The 17,347-nt window shown below is 37.8% G+C and overlaps 1 protein-coding gene across 2 annotated transcripts in view; it reads right to left on the reverse strand.

Moving 5' to 3' along the window:
- Positions 1 to 17,347, reverse strand: part of VPS41 (VPS41 subunit of HOPS complex) — a 109,462-nt gene that overhangs the window by 68,161 nt on the left and 23,954 nt on the right. For both annotated transcript variants that reach the window (XM_075054181.1, XM_075054169.1), the window contains exon 4: positions 16,672 to 16,749. In XM_075054181.1, coding sequence (XP_074910282.1) covers positions 16,672 to 16,749 — 78 coding nt within the window. The remainder of the gene's footprint in view (positions 1 to 16,671; positions 16,750 to 17,347) is intronic.

Consider the following 17,347-nt stretch of genomic DNA (forward strand, 5'->3'; position numbering starts at 1 on the left):
ACCTTGAAAATGCCTTTCTAAACTTCTGGTTTGCTCATCAAGGTGCAAGAGGAGATTTTGTCTCTGTCTATGGGGGAAAAAAAAAAAAAATAAATGCCAGCACTTCTCCACCATTCCCTCTACAATGAGAAACAACTCTGGCCTTCTGAAAGGACAAGCACAGAAAGTTCAACTGATTTCATCATGGAAGCGGCATGGTTTTTTATTCTGGGCTGCATCTAACTTGCCATCACCACAACTTTCTCACAAAGGTTCTTCTCTTCTTTAATTACTCTGTGATTGGAAAGGGAAAAAGTCCATTTTGAATAGCCCCACTTTGACACAGGGTCATACACTAAGGTAGTGTTCAATTGGCCATGTTCTTCTCATCTCTCCAGCACCTACACCTGTCATCAGGGCTGACATGACAGCAACAGCAGATCTAGCAGCACTCCTGTGTGATGTGCCTTCTTGGAGACACTTTACTGCAATAAAGTGACAACAAGAAACAAACCAGGACATACCAGAAGAGTCAACAGCTCAGTCCTACAGTCCACACTGTTCCCACTTTGCTGCCAAATGGCTTGGAAAAAGTTTGATGCTGAAAAAATGAAGTGCAAGAAGTAGGCAAGGTGACTATGTAAGTTGTCTTCACATAAAAGTTGAAGACAAGGAGCAGGATGATGGAATTTATCTGTCATGCTGTGGTTTGAAAGCCACGTGGCCTGCTTTGGTGATTAAATATGTGATCGCACTCAGGTAACCAAACAGTGCCTAGCAAGGCCAAACATCTCCTTATATACACACAGAACGTTGTCGGTGGGGGAAAAGGTGATTCCACAGTATTTGCATTTTTCCTACATGCAAAATTGCACACAATACTTCAGAACTGTTTGTTGAGTAGAAATTTTATGATACAGTATTTTGTAATGCTGTGTATAACTAGCAACTTGTTACAAGCCTTCTGCAGGTCCAACACCTCTATCAGTTGCTTTTAACTTTTCCTTTCTCCAATTATTTTTTTCCTTTTGTCTGCACTATACACAGATGACAATCAGGGAAGACAAATACACTCAACTAAAAGCAGAGCTGCTCACTTACACAAACCTCCAGCTAAGTTCCAATAGGAGATGCTATTCTAGATGATGTACACAAGACAAAGCAAACACAGAGTAATTTTTTTCAGCACTCAAGTTGAATTGGCACTATTGGCTACTAGCCTGTTCACTGACTTTACCAGTCAGATCCTTCTATGGAGCTCAGAAAGTGATGAAAGGCCATGAACTTAAAAGCAGTCAAGGCTGAATATTAAATGCATTTTAAAACAAAGTTCCAGCAAGAATAGCTAATGCCATGATCTTCTTGTTCAGAGCTGAGTAACAGTCAAGCCTACCATTTCCAGAACTACATTCCACTGGAAAGCTGTTTAAGATTTGTGTCTAAAACTATCCAGGAAATCAGAAATAAAAGACCACTGATAAAATTGATACATGTGTTACCGAAACCAGTGTTTCTTCTAGAATCAGCTCCAATTCATCTTTTCATATCAATTATTTTTATAAATATACTGCTGTTCCAGTCAGCAAAGTTACAGCTAAATTTGAAATGGTAAGTATTAATACCCTGCCAACACCCTGTGGATAACTTTGATATTTCAGAAAAGAGAAGAACAGATAATTTTGTGGGTTAACCTCCCTCGCCCTGCTTTTATTTTTTTATTAAATGTTACCAACTCAGTCATGGAGTTACAACTGTCTTGTGGGGTTTTTTTAAACCTTATTCCAGCTAACACACTGAAGAGTTTAATTTGCCTGGCAAAAGAAAACAGGTTTTGGTTTTTACAGTATAGAGAATAAATGTCCTTCCTGCAACATCCACCTTTACAGGTTGACAAAAGATGAAGAACCGCTCAAGGTTAGAGAGGACACAGGTAGTCACTAACTCATCACAGCCTGGAGAAGTGATCGTTTCATACAGTTGGAACCAGGATATGCTCTGGGGTTTGGTCAGTTGACTGTCTTAAAGGTATTTTAAATGGGTGGGGAAAAAAACCTGTCCAAATTTACAGGCGCCATATTTAAAAAAAAAGTAAAAAATTAAGAATTACAACAGCAATCTGAGGGCAAAGTGTCAATCTAAAAATTAGGAACATATAATTGTTGTGGCTTAACCCCAGCCAGCAACTAAGCACCACGCAGCCGCTCATTCACTCCCCCTCCACCCAGTGGGATGGGGAAGAAAATCAGGAAAAGAAGTAAAACCCGCGGGTTGAGATAAGAACTGTTTAATAGAACAGAAGAAACTAATAATGATAATGATAACACTAATAAAATGACAACAGCAATAATCAAAGGATTGGAATGTACAAGTAATGCCCAATGCAATTGCTCACCACCCGCCGACCAACACCCAGCTAGACCCCGAGCGGCAATCCCCTGCCCCCACTCCCCCCAGTTCCTAAACTAGATGGGACATCCCATGGTATGGAATACCCTGTTGGCCAGTTTGGGTCAGCTGCCCTGGCTGCGTCCTGTGCCAACTTCTTGTGCCCCTCCAGCTTTCTCGCTGGCTGGGCATGAGAAGCTGAAAAATCCTTGACTTTAGTCTAAACACTACTGAGCAACAACTGAAAACATCAGTGTTACCAACATTCTTCACATAATGAACCCAAAACATAGCACCGTACCAGCTACTAGGAAGACAATTACTCTATCCCAGCTGAAACTAGGACAATAATCCATGTAAACATTACTCAATTAAGAGACGATCTAGACTTAAACCCCATGCCATAAAACCACAGGCAGCTGCATATAAAGTGTTGAGGAAATTACTAATAATTATTTAACTAGCTCTACATTGGGTAATCTCTTTTTAACCTAATCAGGATGTCTAGCTTTAGGCCAAACAAGTAAAAACACACAACTTTTGTGCTTACAATGATATCTCCAGCACTGTATAAGTAATAGCAACACACATAGTATTTCTAAAACAACATAATTCAAATCTGGCAATAGGGAGGATCCTGCTAGTTAGGAAGGGAAATACACTGACATGATTAACCTGAGAACAGCTTCAGAATTTCATACAGTGTGGAAGTTCTGGCAAAGAAGGAAGAATTGCCTTCAGCTGAATTTTCATTAGCTGCAGTTTTCTTTCTGATGGAGACATGTTTGGAATTCTGGACAACATAAGTAAGTTTGACTGTTCAAAATCAATAATGTCAAGCTGACACTATAGAACAAAAAAAATGTTACCTTAATGGAAGAAAAAAAAGTTTAGGGAGAGGGAGAAAAAGCTAGCAAGCACCTTGCACATAAAGATCTAAATGCAGGCTTTACTAAATCCTAAATTTAAAGGAAAGGAAAATCAAGTACCTACCAACAAATGTATCTCATGCGATAATCAATTACCTAATGTAAAATGCTTGAAATAAACACACTTAGTATGGATTATATCAGCTCTTCAATTAGGAGTAAATTCACGGCCACTCAGGAAGCTTCTTTTAATTGTGTTCTTTGTGGCAACTCCTTCTCCCCCGACACTCATCATCAACCCACCTTACACTATCAGTCCCCCAATGGTGAACCTGAGAAATCAATCTGCTAATGTATAATTTGTAAAGCTCCTCTGACTAACAAATGGATAATTGATTCTTTCACAAATGCTGCATCCCAATGGATATGAAGTGGATGAACAAGAAACACAAGACTGGATTTCACTCCAATTCTGTAAGAAATGCAATATTTACAAGCTAGGAACCTAAATGTTTTAATAGTTGCCTGTGACTTCATGCCTTTTAACCATGGTTAGCAGGCAAGCAACAGACACATTAGGAGTGTGAAAAGCAAAGTAGTGTTCAACCATACTTACAGCAAAGCTCGTTTTACTTCAAGAGGTTCCCATTGCTAATACAACCCCCTTAAGCAGCGTTTTCACGCATTCTTTAAAAAGAATTTTCAGAAACTTTTCCTAAATTAACCCAAATGTTTGTATTTATCTATCTATACATACACACATATAAATACCCAAAGAAGAAAAACACCCACAGGTCTTTTCTGCTACATTAGTACCAATCTGGATCTACATAACCACTATGGAGCTGCTCTCCATACTAAGGCAAATTATACATACACAGAGTTTGAATTGTAATTAAAAAAATAAATAAATTTATCTCCTACACATGCGTATTTTTCATTTATTCATATGTTTCCATCTGCATAACATTCACATAAACAAGCATGTAACACTCCAATGTACATTAATATGACCAATCAATCCACTGCTTAAAATGTTAGCCCACTCAAGTAAGGACTACCATTTTTATGGTTTTTATTTCATTTTATTTTATTTCCACCATGGTGGAGGTATCTAAGTGCAAAATACTAGTAAACAGAAACTGCCTTAGTTATTGTCATAACTAAGCTAAGATCCTCTCAAAACACAAGCCTTGCTTTATGTAGGACGACGAACTTGCTTTGAATAGAGGCCCAACTCTTTAGCTTTTACATCTGTAAATTAGACATTCTATATGCATCGACACCAATGAATTGAGAAACAGATGCCATTAAGACTACTGGGAAAAAAAACCCACAAAACTAGGCAAGTACTGAATATTCTCTTTCTTCAAGAGTGCCTTTCCAATCCAAAATTATACCCTCAATCTACCTAGAAGGAAGCCTAATTTAACTAAGTTGTCAAAAAAGGAGTTCTACTTTTCAGGGTCTTTTCATTTTGGGAAGTGATAGGAGGTGACAGCAAATAAACCAGATAGTGAGGGAGTCTTGAACTATTTATAAAAAAAAACAAAAACAAAAAACAAAAAAACAACCAAACAAAAAACAGGAAGGTGTGCAACAGCTAAGCACAAGTGTATTACATGTTGTTTGTCCCATCTGTTTTGACTTCAGAACACTGATGCCCAGAGATCTCTTGTACTGAGGAACTACATTTAAAAAGAAATTGAACCCATGTACTTTTCTTGCCCCCAGATGCTGCAGTGCTGCGCTGACTTATGCATATTTTGCATATTTGTAGAGTTTTACTGATACCATAGAGGGAAGAGCAACTCAGAAAATCAAATTCTGATGCTATATTACGGTTTACCTGTAACAAGGTAAAAGTACACGCATACCTATGTGTTTATACACAACTGAGAAATGTAATGTAGTAACACAAAGGTTTAAATTGAAAAGGCAGCTTTAAAAGTTACAGAACAAGCTGTTCACTTCTGCCTGCAATAGAAGTAGTATACTCTGAATTTATAACACTTAAATTTTCATATGATGAAAATTTACTAATATCCACACCTAAAAGGTTTTGTTCAACAATACTGGCAGCCAAATTCTGGTAAGTAAGTGAGGATTCCTGCTCCAGTGCTTTTCCTATAACACTCCTGAAACTGTCATTCTCCAAATGAAAAATGGGACATTATATTGGTTAGAAGAAAAGGGAGGGGGGAAAGCTGGGGAGAATGACAAGGTCTGGGACACAGAACAATAACAACATTAACTTTTATTTTGTCTGCGGGAAGGCAGACCTTGCCTACAAAAAAGAAAGATCTCAACAGCTTGTCTAAAACTAAGGGGATATGAGGACAAGGAATCTCTCATATACAGTCTGAGAAAGTGAGAAAGAACAAAAAGCCTACAGTGATTTCAATATTTTCCACATCAGTGAATCCCTTAATCTTGTTTGTCAACTACAGGGACTAAGAAAAAAGAAAAAAAACCCCAAACATTCAAGGAAAAAAATTAACAAGGGATCTCCCTAAATCTGCAGTAGTTACTAGATAATCAGAATGCTTGTCTAGGAATGATGGAACTAGTACTGAAAACAAATCTACATTGAAAGCCTACACTCCTTCCTAGCAGTTTAACCATTAGCTAGTTCCTGATGGATCCAAAGTAGAATCTTTTTTCTATTAAAACATTGGCGTGTAAGGAGATATCCTCCCAGGAGCTCTGTGCCAAAGTAAACAAATTATTCCTGTTTCCTCTTCTCCTCAGGTCCCCTTCACCATCCACTGTATAACTGTAGGGTTTCAATGATAGTATATCCTAAGCCTACCTCTATCTACTTCTTTTTTGCTATCTGTGTATTAAAGTCATCTGAGAATATGAAGCAATATTCCCCATCACACACCCATGTAGAGGTGTGGAAGTACAGGTAGAGGGCTGAGGAAAGGCTGCAGGCAATGACTACATACACCTTCCTCAGAAGACGCAACACAGCGTGGGAGAAGACTATTCCAGGCAATCTGGAGGTTCACCTCACCGATTTCACTAACTGCTTTCTTTTCAGAACAGTTCCCCAAGCACAATGAACTCGGAGAATTCATCATTGAGCATTAACTTTCCACACAGGCTACTGAATTATAAATTGGGCTTTGAAGAATGAGCCAAAAAATGTATCTAAACCTCTGAGGATGAACTTACAGGGGTGTTTTCACAGCTTGTTTCCAACAGAATACCACCGCCACTGTCATTAATGTATTTAACAGGATTTTGTAGAAATCTGCTCCCCCAAAGTGGAGAGTATGCGATTTTTCTGCATTTCTTGATAAACCACATTTCAGAGACGTGACTGATGAGAAAGGCCAACCAGATCACACAGTTCTGCAAGTTCTTGTCAGGACAGGTTTTCTTTTTAGAGATTATTTTATTGGTGCTTTGAGCAAGCAACTTTTAAAGAAGCTTGTGACTATTCTTCTCAGGGATCATGCATTGCTGTGCCAACATCATTTCCAGGAAGGTTTTCACAACAGCCATGATGCTCATCCCCCTCCCTGACCTAACACAGGACAGAGGACATGACCACATGGAGCCTAGTATTCCTGCTTCTCCTTACATTCCATTACATAACCATTATTTTCTCCATGACTACATAGTTTTCCTCCTTCTACCAGCTCTTGCAATGAAAAACTGCAGGAAGTATTTTTTTCCAGTTATTTTAGCCTGTCAAGCATTCCACTACAGACAATGATCCCAACCCGATAGCTAGGGAAATCAGTGAAAAGATCTCTCACTGATGGAGTTGGACAGAAGCAGAAATATTACAAGAGAAGGAATTCCCTTTCCTGGCTGAAAATGACGTAACTGGTCATATTCCTGGCATAGTTAAATATTACACTGGCTGATCAATGCTGAAGTTCAGCCAATAGCGAGAGCTGAAGTGCCATTTTCCATGTAAACATTCAGTTATCAACACTGGTATAGACTGGCATAAGTCAAAGCTATATGCAATAATAGACACATTTCCTGCTTACTGAAAGCATTGTATTCTCTTTGGACACCAACTCTGGAACTTCCTTTATTTGCAATTATATCATCTGGGAAAGTCTCACAAACCCATCAGAGATACTCAACAATGATCAACATTGGGTGTCTGATTCTTGACAGGATCCTAAAAACATGTGCAAATCAAAAAGATAGGGGAGAGGGAGGAGAGTACTCACACAAGTAGAAACTATGGATCATGAAGTGCACTGTAACTTACTGTAAGCAGCATACTGTATGACATACCCTCACAGTGACAGTAAGAGGGAAAGCTAAATGTGAAGATGAAGTGATCCCGTGCAACTTTCTCAATGCATTTACATACAAAGAGGCTCTATTTCAATACCAGTGAAGTGTAGACATGATTGCCTATAATAAATTTTATTTAAAGTAGATCAAAAAGCAACCAGATTAATTCATTCCTCCATCTTTACACTGCTCACATTTCACAGCTCCTGTCTTCAAAACTGCAAAGACCTGCAGCAACTACAGACTTCAATTAGCAGCCAGTTTAGGGTTACAGTGGTGAACCTTCCAACACCAAAATACTGACTTCTGAAATTTCTTATACTTTTATTTCTCTGTGTCACAGGACACTGAGTGGAACTAGCTCCTTCAGCAGGATCACAGTGGACATGGCCAGCTTGAAAGTAGCAACTTTTTGTCAGTGGCCACTCAGGGTATTAATACCGAAGACTGGTCAAATCTGGTCTGTCCACATTTAGCATTTTATCAGGAGTGCAATAAACAACTGCTATATAAACTGTCATGTCTTTTAAAACAAATAAGTCTCATCCTTCAGAAAGGAATTTTTATTAGATTTACAAAGTCCATTATCAATAATGTCTTACCCCCTATGGGAAAAAATGTTTAGTTTTGCCTTCATGTTTTGTTCATCATATTATGCCCCTGTTATATCATTCTGTGTTTTTAATAGTGCTGCATTTTTATTGTTAATGGAAACAAAGGGCTGTAGCTCTATCATTAATGTCAACTTGTATATAAAACATTGTCCTCCAGAACTCAGTTGCTTTGGACTTTCTAACTAGGAAAACATTTTCTAATGCAAATAATATTTTATTAATGCCAGAACTCTGAATAATTCTGACAAGCAAACTGCTATTATTTTGTATATGTGCACATAAGTGCCTGCCTTCTGTATAGAGGAAAATGCCATGCAGGTATAATATGCCATTTGAAAGGAAAACAGCTCTAGGAATCAGCAGTATACTAGTTTCTTAGGAATCAAACCTTTCCAAATCCTCTCTATGCTTTTAAAGGTTGTTAGGGTTTTGAAAATACACATCTGTGTTATCAGTCTTTTATGAAAAGACTTCGTCAGTGCTACCGGAAACTAGCTGTTTGACTGCTGCTAATAAAAACCCTAGAGCAACTTGGCCCAATCGTCCAGCTATATATCAGCAAAGAGCATTTATGGGGAGTATGAGACAGATGTGGCACAATTTGCTTCTGAGATGACTGGAAAAAGAAAGCAGTGAATCCCTGAACATATGTCTCATGCCAGTCAACATCACCTGGTCAGATGAGAAAGTTCCCAGTAGGGCAGGGACATCTGTGATGGTGAGAATCTGTGGTTCTTCAAATACCAACAAGGAGTAAGAGACAGAACAACCTAGCAGCATCTAGTATTCCTTGTCAGGGACTAAGCCTCTGGAAGGCACAGAAAAGTATGTTCCTTATTTAAGACTTGTTTGAAATTTGTTGGGAGTCTTTTGAGGCTTTCTTTTAAGAGTCAATTACACTCTAGAAAAGTAATCTTTTGCTTAAATCAGAGGTTAAAAAAATATTATTGTGCATGGTGGTTTAATATGTCTTTGAAATTAGAAACTATGTTTCTGTGTTTTTCTTAAAAGCAAATAAACTTTGTTGCCTAATATTGTCAAATTATGATGCATAGGGCAATTTTTTAGAGAAAAGGTCAGTAATAGTTGCAAACACAAATTACACTTTCTAAATAATCACAGGATGTATGCATTCAAACAGCAAATGTTACCAAACCTGGATGGTGAAAGAGTTAGAAGAAAAAAAAAAAAAAGAAAAAAAAAAGAAAAAAGAATTGTTTTGATTATTTTGACGTCATAAATAATTTTGTTCAAAAATGTTTGAAAATGCCACATGTAAATTCACTTAGCAGAATTACAGTAAGGTCCTCTACTTGATCTTTCACAGAAATAAACTCAGAGCTCCTACGAGGTCTGGTAAAAAAAAAATAAATAAAAATTGGAAGCTTTGCCCTTTCATTGACCAACAATGCTATATTAATTACTAGAGTAGTAGTGTCCTTCATGTTTAGCATTCTCCCATAATGAGATGTTGTTCCCCCTATAATTTTTCAGATTTCAACTTTTTTTCCTGAGAAAACACACACAATATGATAGGACCCTACCAAGTCAAGAGAAACTGAACTATTTGCTATGTTTAGATGACTGTGACAAAAGAGTATTGAGTCAAAGCCCTTTACCTCATTAAGAGGTGACATTAACAAACTCTTACTGAAATCAGTGACATTGAAGAGGGCTGCTAAGGTACCTTAAATGTAATACCTTTAGAGTTGGTCATGAAATGCAACTGACAGACAAGATATCCACTCTGTAGAAAAGTGATTGATACAGGAGAACAAAAATGAAACTTCTTCCTATGCTTCTATGTCAAAAAATAGAGGAAAACCAATATGCATTTGGAGAGTAATGAAGTTGTAGAAAGATCACTCAGCCTAAGGATGGGGCTGACATCCTTCTGAAAAGACATGGGCAACATAGCTGCTAGTGAAAAGTTCAGAAACAGAAGGCAGAAACAATTGCAGTCCCAGAAACAGCTGATAAAGTACATAGGGTTTATACTTCAACTGAAAGGAATTTAATCTACAGCATACATGTTACTCTTTGTGACTGCACAAGCATGCATTTGACTTGTATGAGCTAACAGCATTCAAGAAATAAATGGCTGCACCATACAAGACCTTCTGTAGCTGAACCTAATACTCTCAATTAAACTTTTTATATTATTCTGCACTAAACTACAGAGTTATTGCAAGCTACAAGCTTGAAAGAATAATGGAGGAACTGCTTTCCTCAGTTTTGTGCTTACAAAAATTAGTCATACATGATACTACAATTATTTAAAACTCTCATGTTTCATCCATACTCTAAGCAACATTTCTAGTAATAATGAACACCTTCCACATCCATCTGGTCTCTTTGTTTAAGTAAAAATTTAAGTAACACTCCCTTCAAAGGAAAGTTAGATACAGTGGATACAAAGATGATATGCAAAACAACTATGAAAAGGTTTTTTATGTTTCAGTTGTGTCAGACAAGAAACTTTTCTAGACCTATGGAATAATGGCCCTGACACCACAATTTTTGCTGGTCTAGGCAAGCTACCTCACTTCTCATCCAGACAGAGAGACCCAGATACACCACAAATCCTGCCAAGGAAGGTCCTAATCTTCAATAGCTGCACAGTTCCCATTGGAAACACTCCAGGTCACAAACAACCTAATAAGCACAGCACCAGAACAAACATCATAAGACATTCTTTCCAAGCCTTTATAACATTCAAAAAGCCAGACTCAAAAGGCCATCTGAGTTACTCCCAGAACTACTGTAAAAACTTCTGGCTTTCCAAATCATCTGCAGTTAAAATGAAAAGACAGGTAGACAGAAGCAGAAGAAGGGCTATTAAATTGGGTGTAGACATGCAAGTCTAAGAGCAAAATCCCAAAGGATATCACTTTTCTCCAGTTTTTCCATTGGGCAGAGCTAGGAGTTAAAGCATTTAAGCCATAGGACTGCACCACCCATTTGGCTGGGAGGTCCCATGGAGGGGAAGGAAACCTGTCCCCGTATAGACACTTGATCCTATCAAAATCTTAATTTTTACTTTGGTTTTTGGAGCCTACATTTATAGCAGCCTGCATGGTTTTGTACAAAGCACAGGATTTCAGCTTCAAATTTATCAGATACAGTGACACCCTGCAAATACTAACACACAGCTACCCAGATCTTTACTCTAAATTCTATTGCTTCAGTTCGTTTCCCGATTAAGTCTTCTTTCATAGTCTGACAGTGACAACTAAAATGATGTAGTTAAAGTAATAAACAGGGAATTTTAAGTAGTCTGTCAAAATAAGTGACATTTATATCATCTTAGTCTTAAACTCTCATGTAAAGTTCCATTCAAAGTAACTTCTTCATTATACAATCAAATGCTAAAAGTTACCTTCCCCATTGAAAGATGCTGCATTATCTCTCACAGCAGGTAGTGGGCTCCACATCATTTATAGCAACAGCATTTAGTGCTTAACAACAGCTGTTTCTTCATTAGAAATATGCTTTTCTTGTCAGTAATTAAACTCTTTCAAAAGCACATCAAATCAACAGAAACCTCTGACATTTTATTTGCAGCCTGCTGAGTTATCAGCAAAACCAACAGGCCACTGACTGACCTTCAAGCAACACACTTGCACCAGAGGCTGGAGAGTGGTGTAACTTTAATACACCCAAGGGCAACAATACCACCACAGAAAGAACTCCCCTTTAATTTCTCAAGGTAGCAGAGATGACCTAGTGATTTTGGATTTCTGTCACTCCGATTAAAAAAACATAAAGAAATGTTTATTGCTAGACAATGTGAGACAATTAGAAAAAAATGGTGAGGCCAGGAAAGATATACGTGGTAAAAAGAAATGCTGCAAGAAGGGGCCTCTACTTAAAGTTTCATTCTTTCTGAAATTCCAGCAGTCTTGAATAGCTCACAAATGTTGCATGCTAACAGGACTTCAATTTCTTTGCACTAACAGAAGCTTTAAAACACTATTTACATTGTTTTCTAGGCTCATGCATCATCTCTGAAACACCTCCAATGCATTAAACATTTAAATCCCCCCTACTTGTAAAATAGACAATGTTTCCCCTTCTCACAGAATATCACTGGCACCAGCCAAGTCTTCTACCCATTTTTGCTTTAAGCTTGATGTTTATTAGAAGACCAGAATGGGGGCAGCTTTTCTTGCCCTTTGAAAGGTTTCTGATTTGTTACTTAACTAAACACGTTTGTACAGCTTTCTTCATATCTACAAGTGCTTAATCCACAAGATGTCAGTTGAGGCAATAATTATATTAATAAATTGTAGACAGTCTAAGAAGAAAAGAAAGATGGAGAGGCATTTGGAATTAACATGCTGTGAATCAGTCCTGCATCATCCTCTGTCAGTGGCATTAGCGGGCTTTTTTTCCCCCCTTCTTGTTGCCTTTTAGTAATAATTTTCAGTGTGTTTGACACATTTCATCTCACTCAATGCACTGAACCCTAATACAGAAGAACGCCAGTTTGTCAAACATACGTTATTTGAGGATGCATATCCGTTAATCTTAGGCAGCTGACATTGTCAAAGACAGCCACACTGGCAAGAGCTAAAAAAATGCTAGGAAAAGGGGAAAGAGGGATCATGCGAGAGCACAAGCGTGGCTGCTGAGATACCAGCACCACACAAGGCCAAAGCCCCCAAATACCTGTCTCTCAATTCTCCCCAAATCAAAAGTCTCCCATGCCAGTTTCAAAGCATGCATTTCCACTGCTGTTGACAAGAGGAATTGCAAACCTGAAAATAGTCATCCACCTGGCACAGGATCCAGCATCAGATATTTTAAGAGCAGGATGAGAGCAAGACTCTCTTCTGAAAAGACTTTTTAGTTGTCTACATTAGTTTCACAGAAGCCTCTGTGAACATTTATGGGTCAAAGTAGAGTACATGATTAAGTCTTTGCAGCTCTAAGGCCAGTACTGGCAATTCAGGATACCCACATTGTTTTGCTGCTATGGACATTACAGAATGAAGTCCTAAAAGGTTTGGTTTTTTTTTTTAAACAACAAACAAACAAAAAAGCATGTTAAAATAGCAGAACTTCTAGGGATGCCAGACTTTTAGTGTTTCCTACAGCTGTTTTTAGCAATTTAAAATGCTAAACACATTCAGTCTTCAACAGGAGGGCCATCATTCAAAAATTGGCCATTTTGGAGATTATGCAACATACCTGTGAGTTTCTTCCCTCAAAGTTCACAGGAGCTGGAGACACAATAAAGTAATTGTGCTGCAAATCCTCTGAGATCAGTCTCTATTTCTGTTTTACAATTTGGCGCAAATCCAGATGTAAGCCAATATGGAAAATAAGTGATTTATTCTACAAAATTCCTATTTATTCAATTTCCAAGCCCATTTATATTATTGAATATGGTTACCTAAGATTAGGGAAAAAAAATTGAAATCAAGAGGACTACGGTGGCAGTAAGGGTATTTTCTACATGTACTTAATATGAACTTGCCATCAAAATAAATTTTTTAAAAAGGTTACAATAAAAAACCCTCCTACCTTTCTGGTTTATGTCACATACTTACACTATTTTGGATCTAGTGACTTTTAAAGTTGCCTGTGCATGGTTTGTTTTTTTTCCTATTTACCCATTTAACAGACTCAGATGTACAGAAAAGTAACTAATTCTTTTATTCCCCAACTTGGCTTAAAAAAAACCCCAAAAAACAAAAAACCCTGAAAAATACAGATAGACTCAAACGCAGAACAATTCCTTGAATCACATAACTGATTTCTTCCAGACAAAGGGCTTCATGTTGCTATCCTTATTATTCATTTCTGCCATCTCACAAGACAGAAAACATCTGCTGAAAATATTCTTTCAAAAAGAAAAATATGTAAAAGTCACTCCCCGGGTACACTGTCTACTGCAAAAAAATAAAAGGTTTCAGTGGTAATATTGCTTGCTCTTTAATGGGAGACAATTTTATTTACTCAGAACAATTTTTATACGCTGCTAATTTCCAGAAATTAGTAACAAAAGCTACTTCTCCTATTTACAACTTCAAGGTAAAACCATATCTGCTATTCCACTAGTGGAAACACTTCTCAGAAGGAATTTGGGACCCAACAAAGAACAAGAGAAAACAACACTAGAGAAAATACTCTTTGCCCCAGCACATTTACAAGGAATGCTTTGCCTCTATAGGACTTCAGAAAGTGACTCACTTTCTTCTCAAGAAAGGGTTAGGTTTTATTTGGGATTTACAACATGGCAACACTCCAATGCAAATCCCCCAGGAAAAGAGACAGTAAACATGCATTGGTAGGAGACAACAGAAGGAACACCCCACCAAATGCTTTGATAGCGATGCCTCTAGTCTGCAGTCCAAGATCTTGAAAAGTTCAGGTTAGAAGGAAAAAATTCTGACATACAGCAGCCAGTTCAGAATAAACTGTTCTAGGGGTTCAACAGCCAACAATATTCATTCAGAAAACTTCTCTGTTTAAGCAGCCAAGGATGTCGCAGAGCTGCTTTGTTTCTCACATAGGCAGCCCATTCTGTTCTACAACACTTAGTAGTTCCTTGGAAAACTTTTCCTTCCAAGACAAGTGGTTCTAGATCAAAATCATTTTTCTTCAAACTATAAAAAAGAACAAAAGAAATACCCTTTCCACCTGATCCATGATACAATTTATCTGTTGCACTGGAGACACGTACATTACAAAAAGAGACAGCAACATTAAGAATAGGATCCAAGAAACATTTCTTTTTCCCATTCTCCATCTGAAAAAGCAGTTTGTACTTAAACAATAGTTTAAAAAAAAAATCATTGCCATCTCTGTAAGAAGACACGGCACAAAAATCTTCATCCTGAAGCAGGCTAAGGTTGGAAAAGGGATAACCAAGTAAACGCTGTATAGCAGAAAGTGGTTTATATAGCCCAACCTTAACTTCACTATAAGAAACTACTCTCCCAGCAGGCACTGGTAGGACCTTTTATTAAGGAAAAGAAAAGAATAGCACATTTGGGTGGGTTGGTATAAAGAGTATGCAGGGGTTTTGTTTCATAGTCTTTAGTAGACAACAGGTCCCCTTCTTCCTTGCTCTATGCCTAGGCAGTGTCCTAAGTCTTTACAGGAGGATTTCACCTTTCAGAACCAGTGTGGGAGAACAGGGTGTTGGTGATGCACTTGGGAAAAAAATGGCAGTTCTACAAATGAACCCTTCCAAGCACCTGACACAGAGTGGCACAAATACAAGTCTAAGACATTTAATGCCTGACTCAATAGAAAAACTCCACTTCATTTGAGTGAGTTTTTGAGTCAGTCTTTTATTGCAGAGATGGAAGAGAAGAATTCAGGTACACTTTAATTGGCCTGCCCCAAATAGATTACTTCGGGAGAAAGAAACTGTATCTTTAGCAAGTAGCATACATGTAAAGTAATCAGAACTGTAAGGGAGACACCAAAAGATTTTCCTCTTTTGAAACGCAGTCAGCATCTCCTCTGTGGGGCTGATGAACATACAAAGTTAAAAGCAATAGAAAACACAATTAGCTTGACTTTCATTAATACCCAGTAAGGTCATTGTCAATCTGGCCAATGCTATCTATAAAATTTCTTCCAAAGGTTGTGCCTAGGAGTCCAGGTTTTGGCTATGACTTTCCCCCTGCCTTGCACAATTGCATAATTAGATTTTTCAAAAATATAAACAAAACCTTTCAACCCTCCCATGCAGCTAGCTGCGTCAGCTTTAGAACATAGGTTCTCTTTGCAAACATGCCAACATCTTGTGATGGATACTCTGACAAGTGCTGACACTGCTATGAAAAACCAATGCTTGGCTACTAGATTTTGTGACAATGCCAGGAGGAAAAAAAATGGCTATTTCTCTTCCTCCCAACTCCCATGGAAGACAGGGAATTTGAAAATGAGATATTAAAAAACAAAACCAAAAATAATCAACAAATATCCACAATTAAAAGGAACATTTAATACTCTACAACAGAGCTTTAAATTTAGCATTTCATTCATCTTCTAATATCAGGAACCACAATAAGGAAAAAGTCTGCTGCTTCTCCTTTAATCAATACAATCCCTTAAGAGTCCAAGCTTCAAAACATTCACATAAAATATTAGCGTTATATATTTGCAGTAGATAAACTGAACCAGCAAGGCAATCAATCAATTTTCAATTACTTGTGGCAACTAGATAAGATGATAGTGCACACACTAACAACTGACAACAGTCACCTAACGAGCAGGCTCATGCCTTATGGAAGTCATGAACCTCTGGGCTACATAATTAATAATAGCCATTTACAATCATAAATATGCATTTCCTCTTCTGTCTTGAGGAATAAAGTTTATTATATGTAAACTGAGATGTGCTCATCACAAAACCATCCAGTGTAACTTCTTTTTGCGAGGACCACATACTGCCTTTTATGTTATGGAGAGGGAGTTCATGAAATGCATTAGTAAAATTTCAGGTGTAACAAGAGCATTAACTTATTTATTACTTAGTATATCACAGCACTTTTACATCCCAGTAGATGTGTGCTGAATAATGCCATACTTACAACATCAAACTTCTGTGTGATGTTCCCCTGGACATCAAGTAAATAAACTTTGCCATAATGTGTTCCCAGAGCCAAAAACTGTAAAAGAAAGAGACTGATTACATAAACACAAAGACACCGCAACCAAAACTACAGCAATGCTAAATGAATTCTGGGACGTTTACCAGATTAATGATTAGCAGCGCTGGGGGAAAAAACCCACCACCTTCTACAGACAAAGGTTCTTTTAACTGCACCTAAAGAATAAAACAGGGCTTCAAGCCCATATTACTGTGATAGTGCAAGTTAGCTGTCAGAATGAGTCATGAGGACCCTCATCCACTGACAACTAATGGTGTGTCTGCAGTCTGTACACACTGCCTGATGGACTGTGGCAGCAAATTAAAAATGCAGCGTGAAAGCATGGACCAACACAGACCTGAAATAGTTCAGCTTTTTTTCAATCATAATGGTTTCTTTTGGGCTTTATTTTAATTCTCCATCGTTAACATAAAAACAAAACATTCAAACACAGCAAAAGGCCACCAGTAAGCCATTGGTAAAATACTGCTGAATTATGGAAGGTCTCTGACAGTGCATTTAAGCACACAGATAACCACTGGGTTTGCTTCCCTTCACGTAGTAACACTCCTACATTGAACACTCTCAAGACAAATACACTTTTCCTCAGAAATCT

The sequence above is a fragment of the Buteo buteo genome, chromosome 2, assembly GCF_964188355.1.
Source record: "Buteo buteo chromosome 2, bButBut1.hap1.1, whole genome shotgun sequence".
Lineage (NCBI taxonomy): Eukaryota > Metazoa > Chordata > Aves > Accipitriformes > Accipitridae > Buteo > Buteo buteo.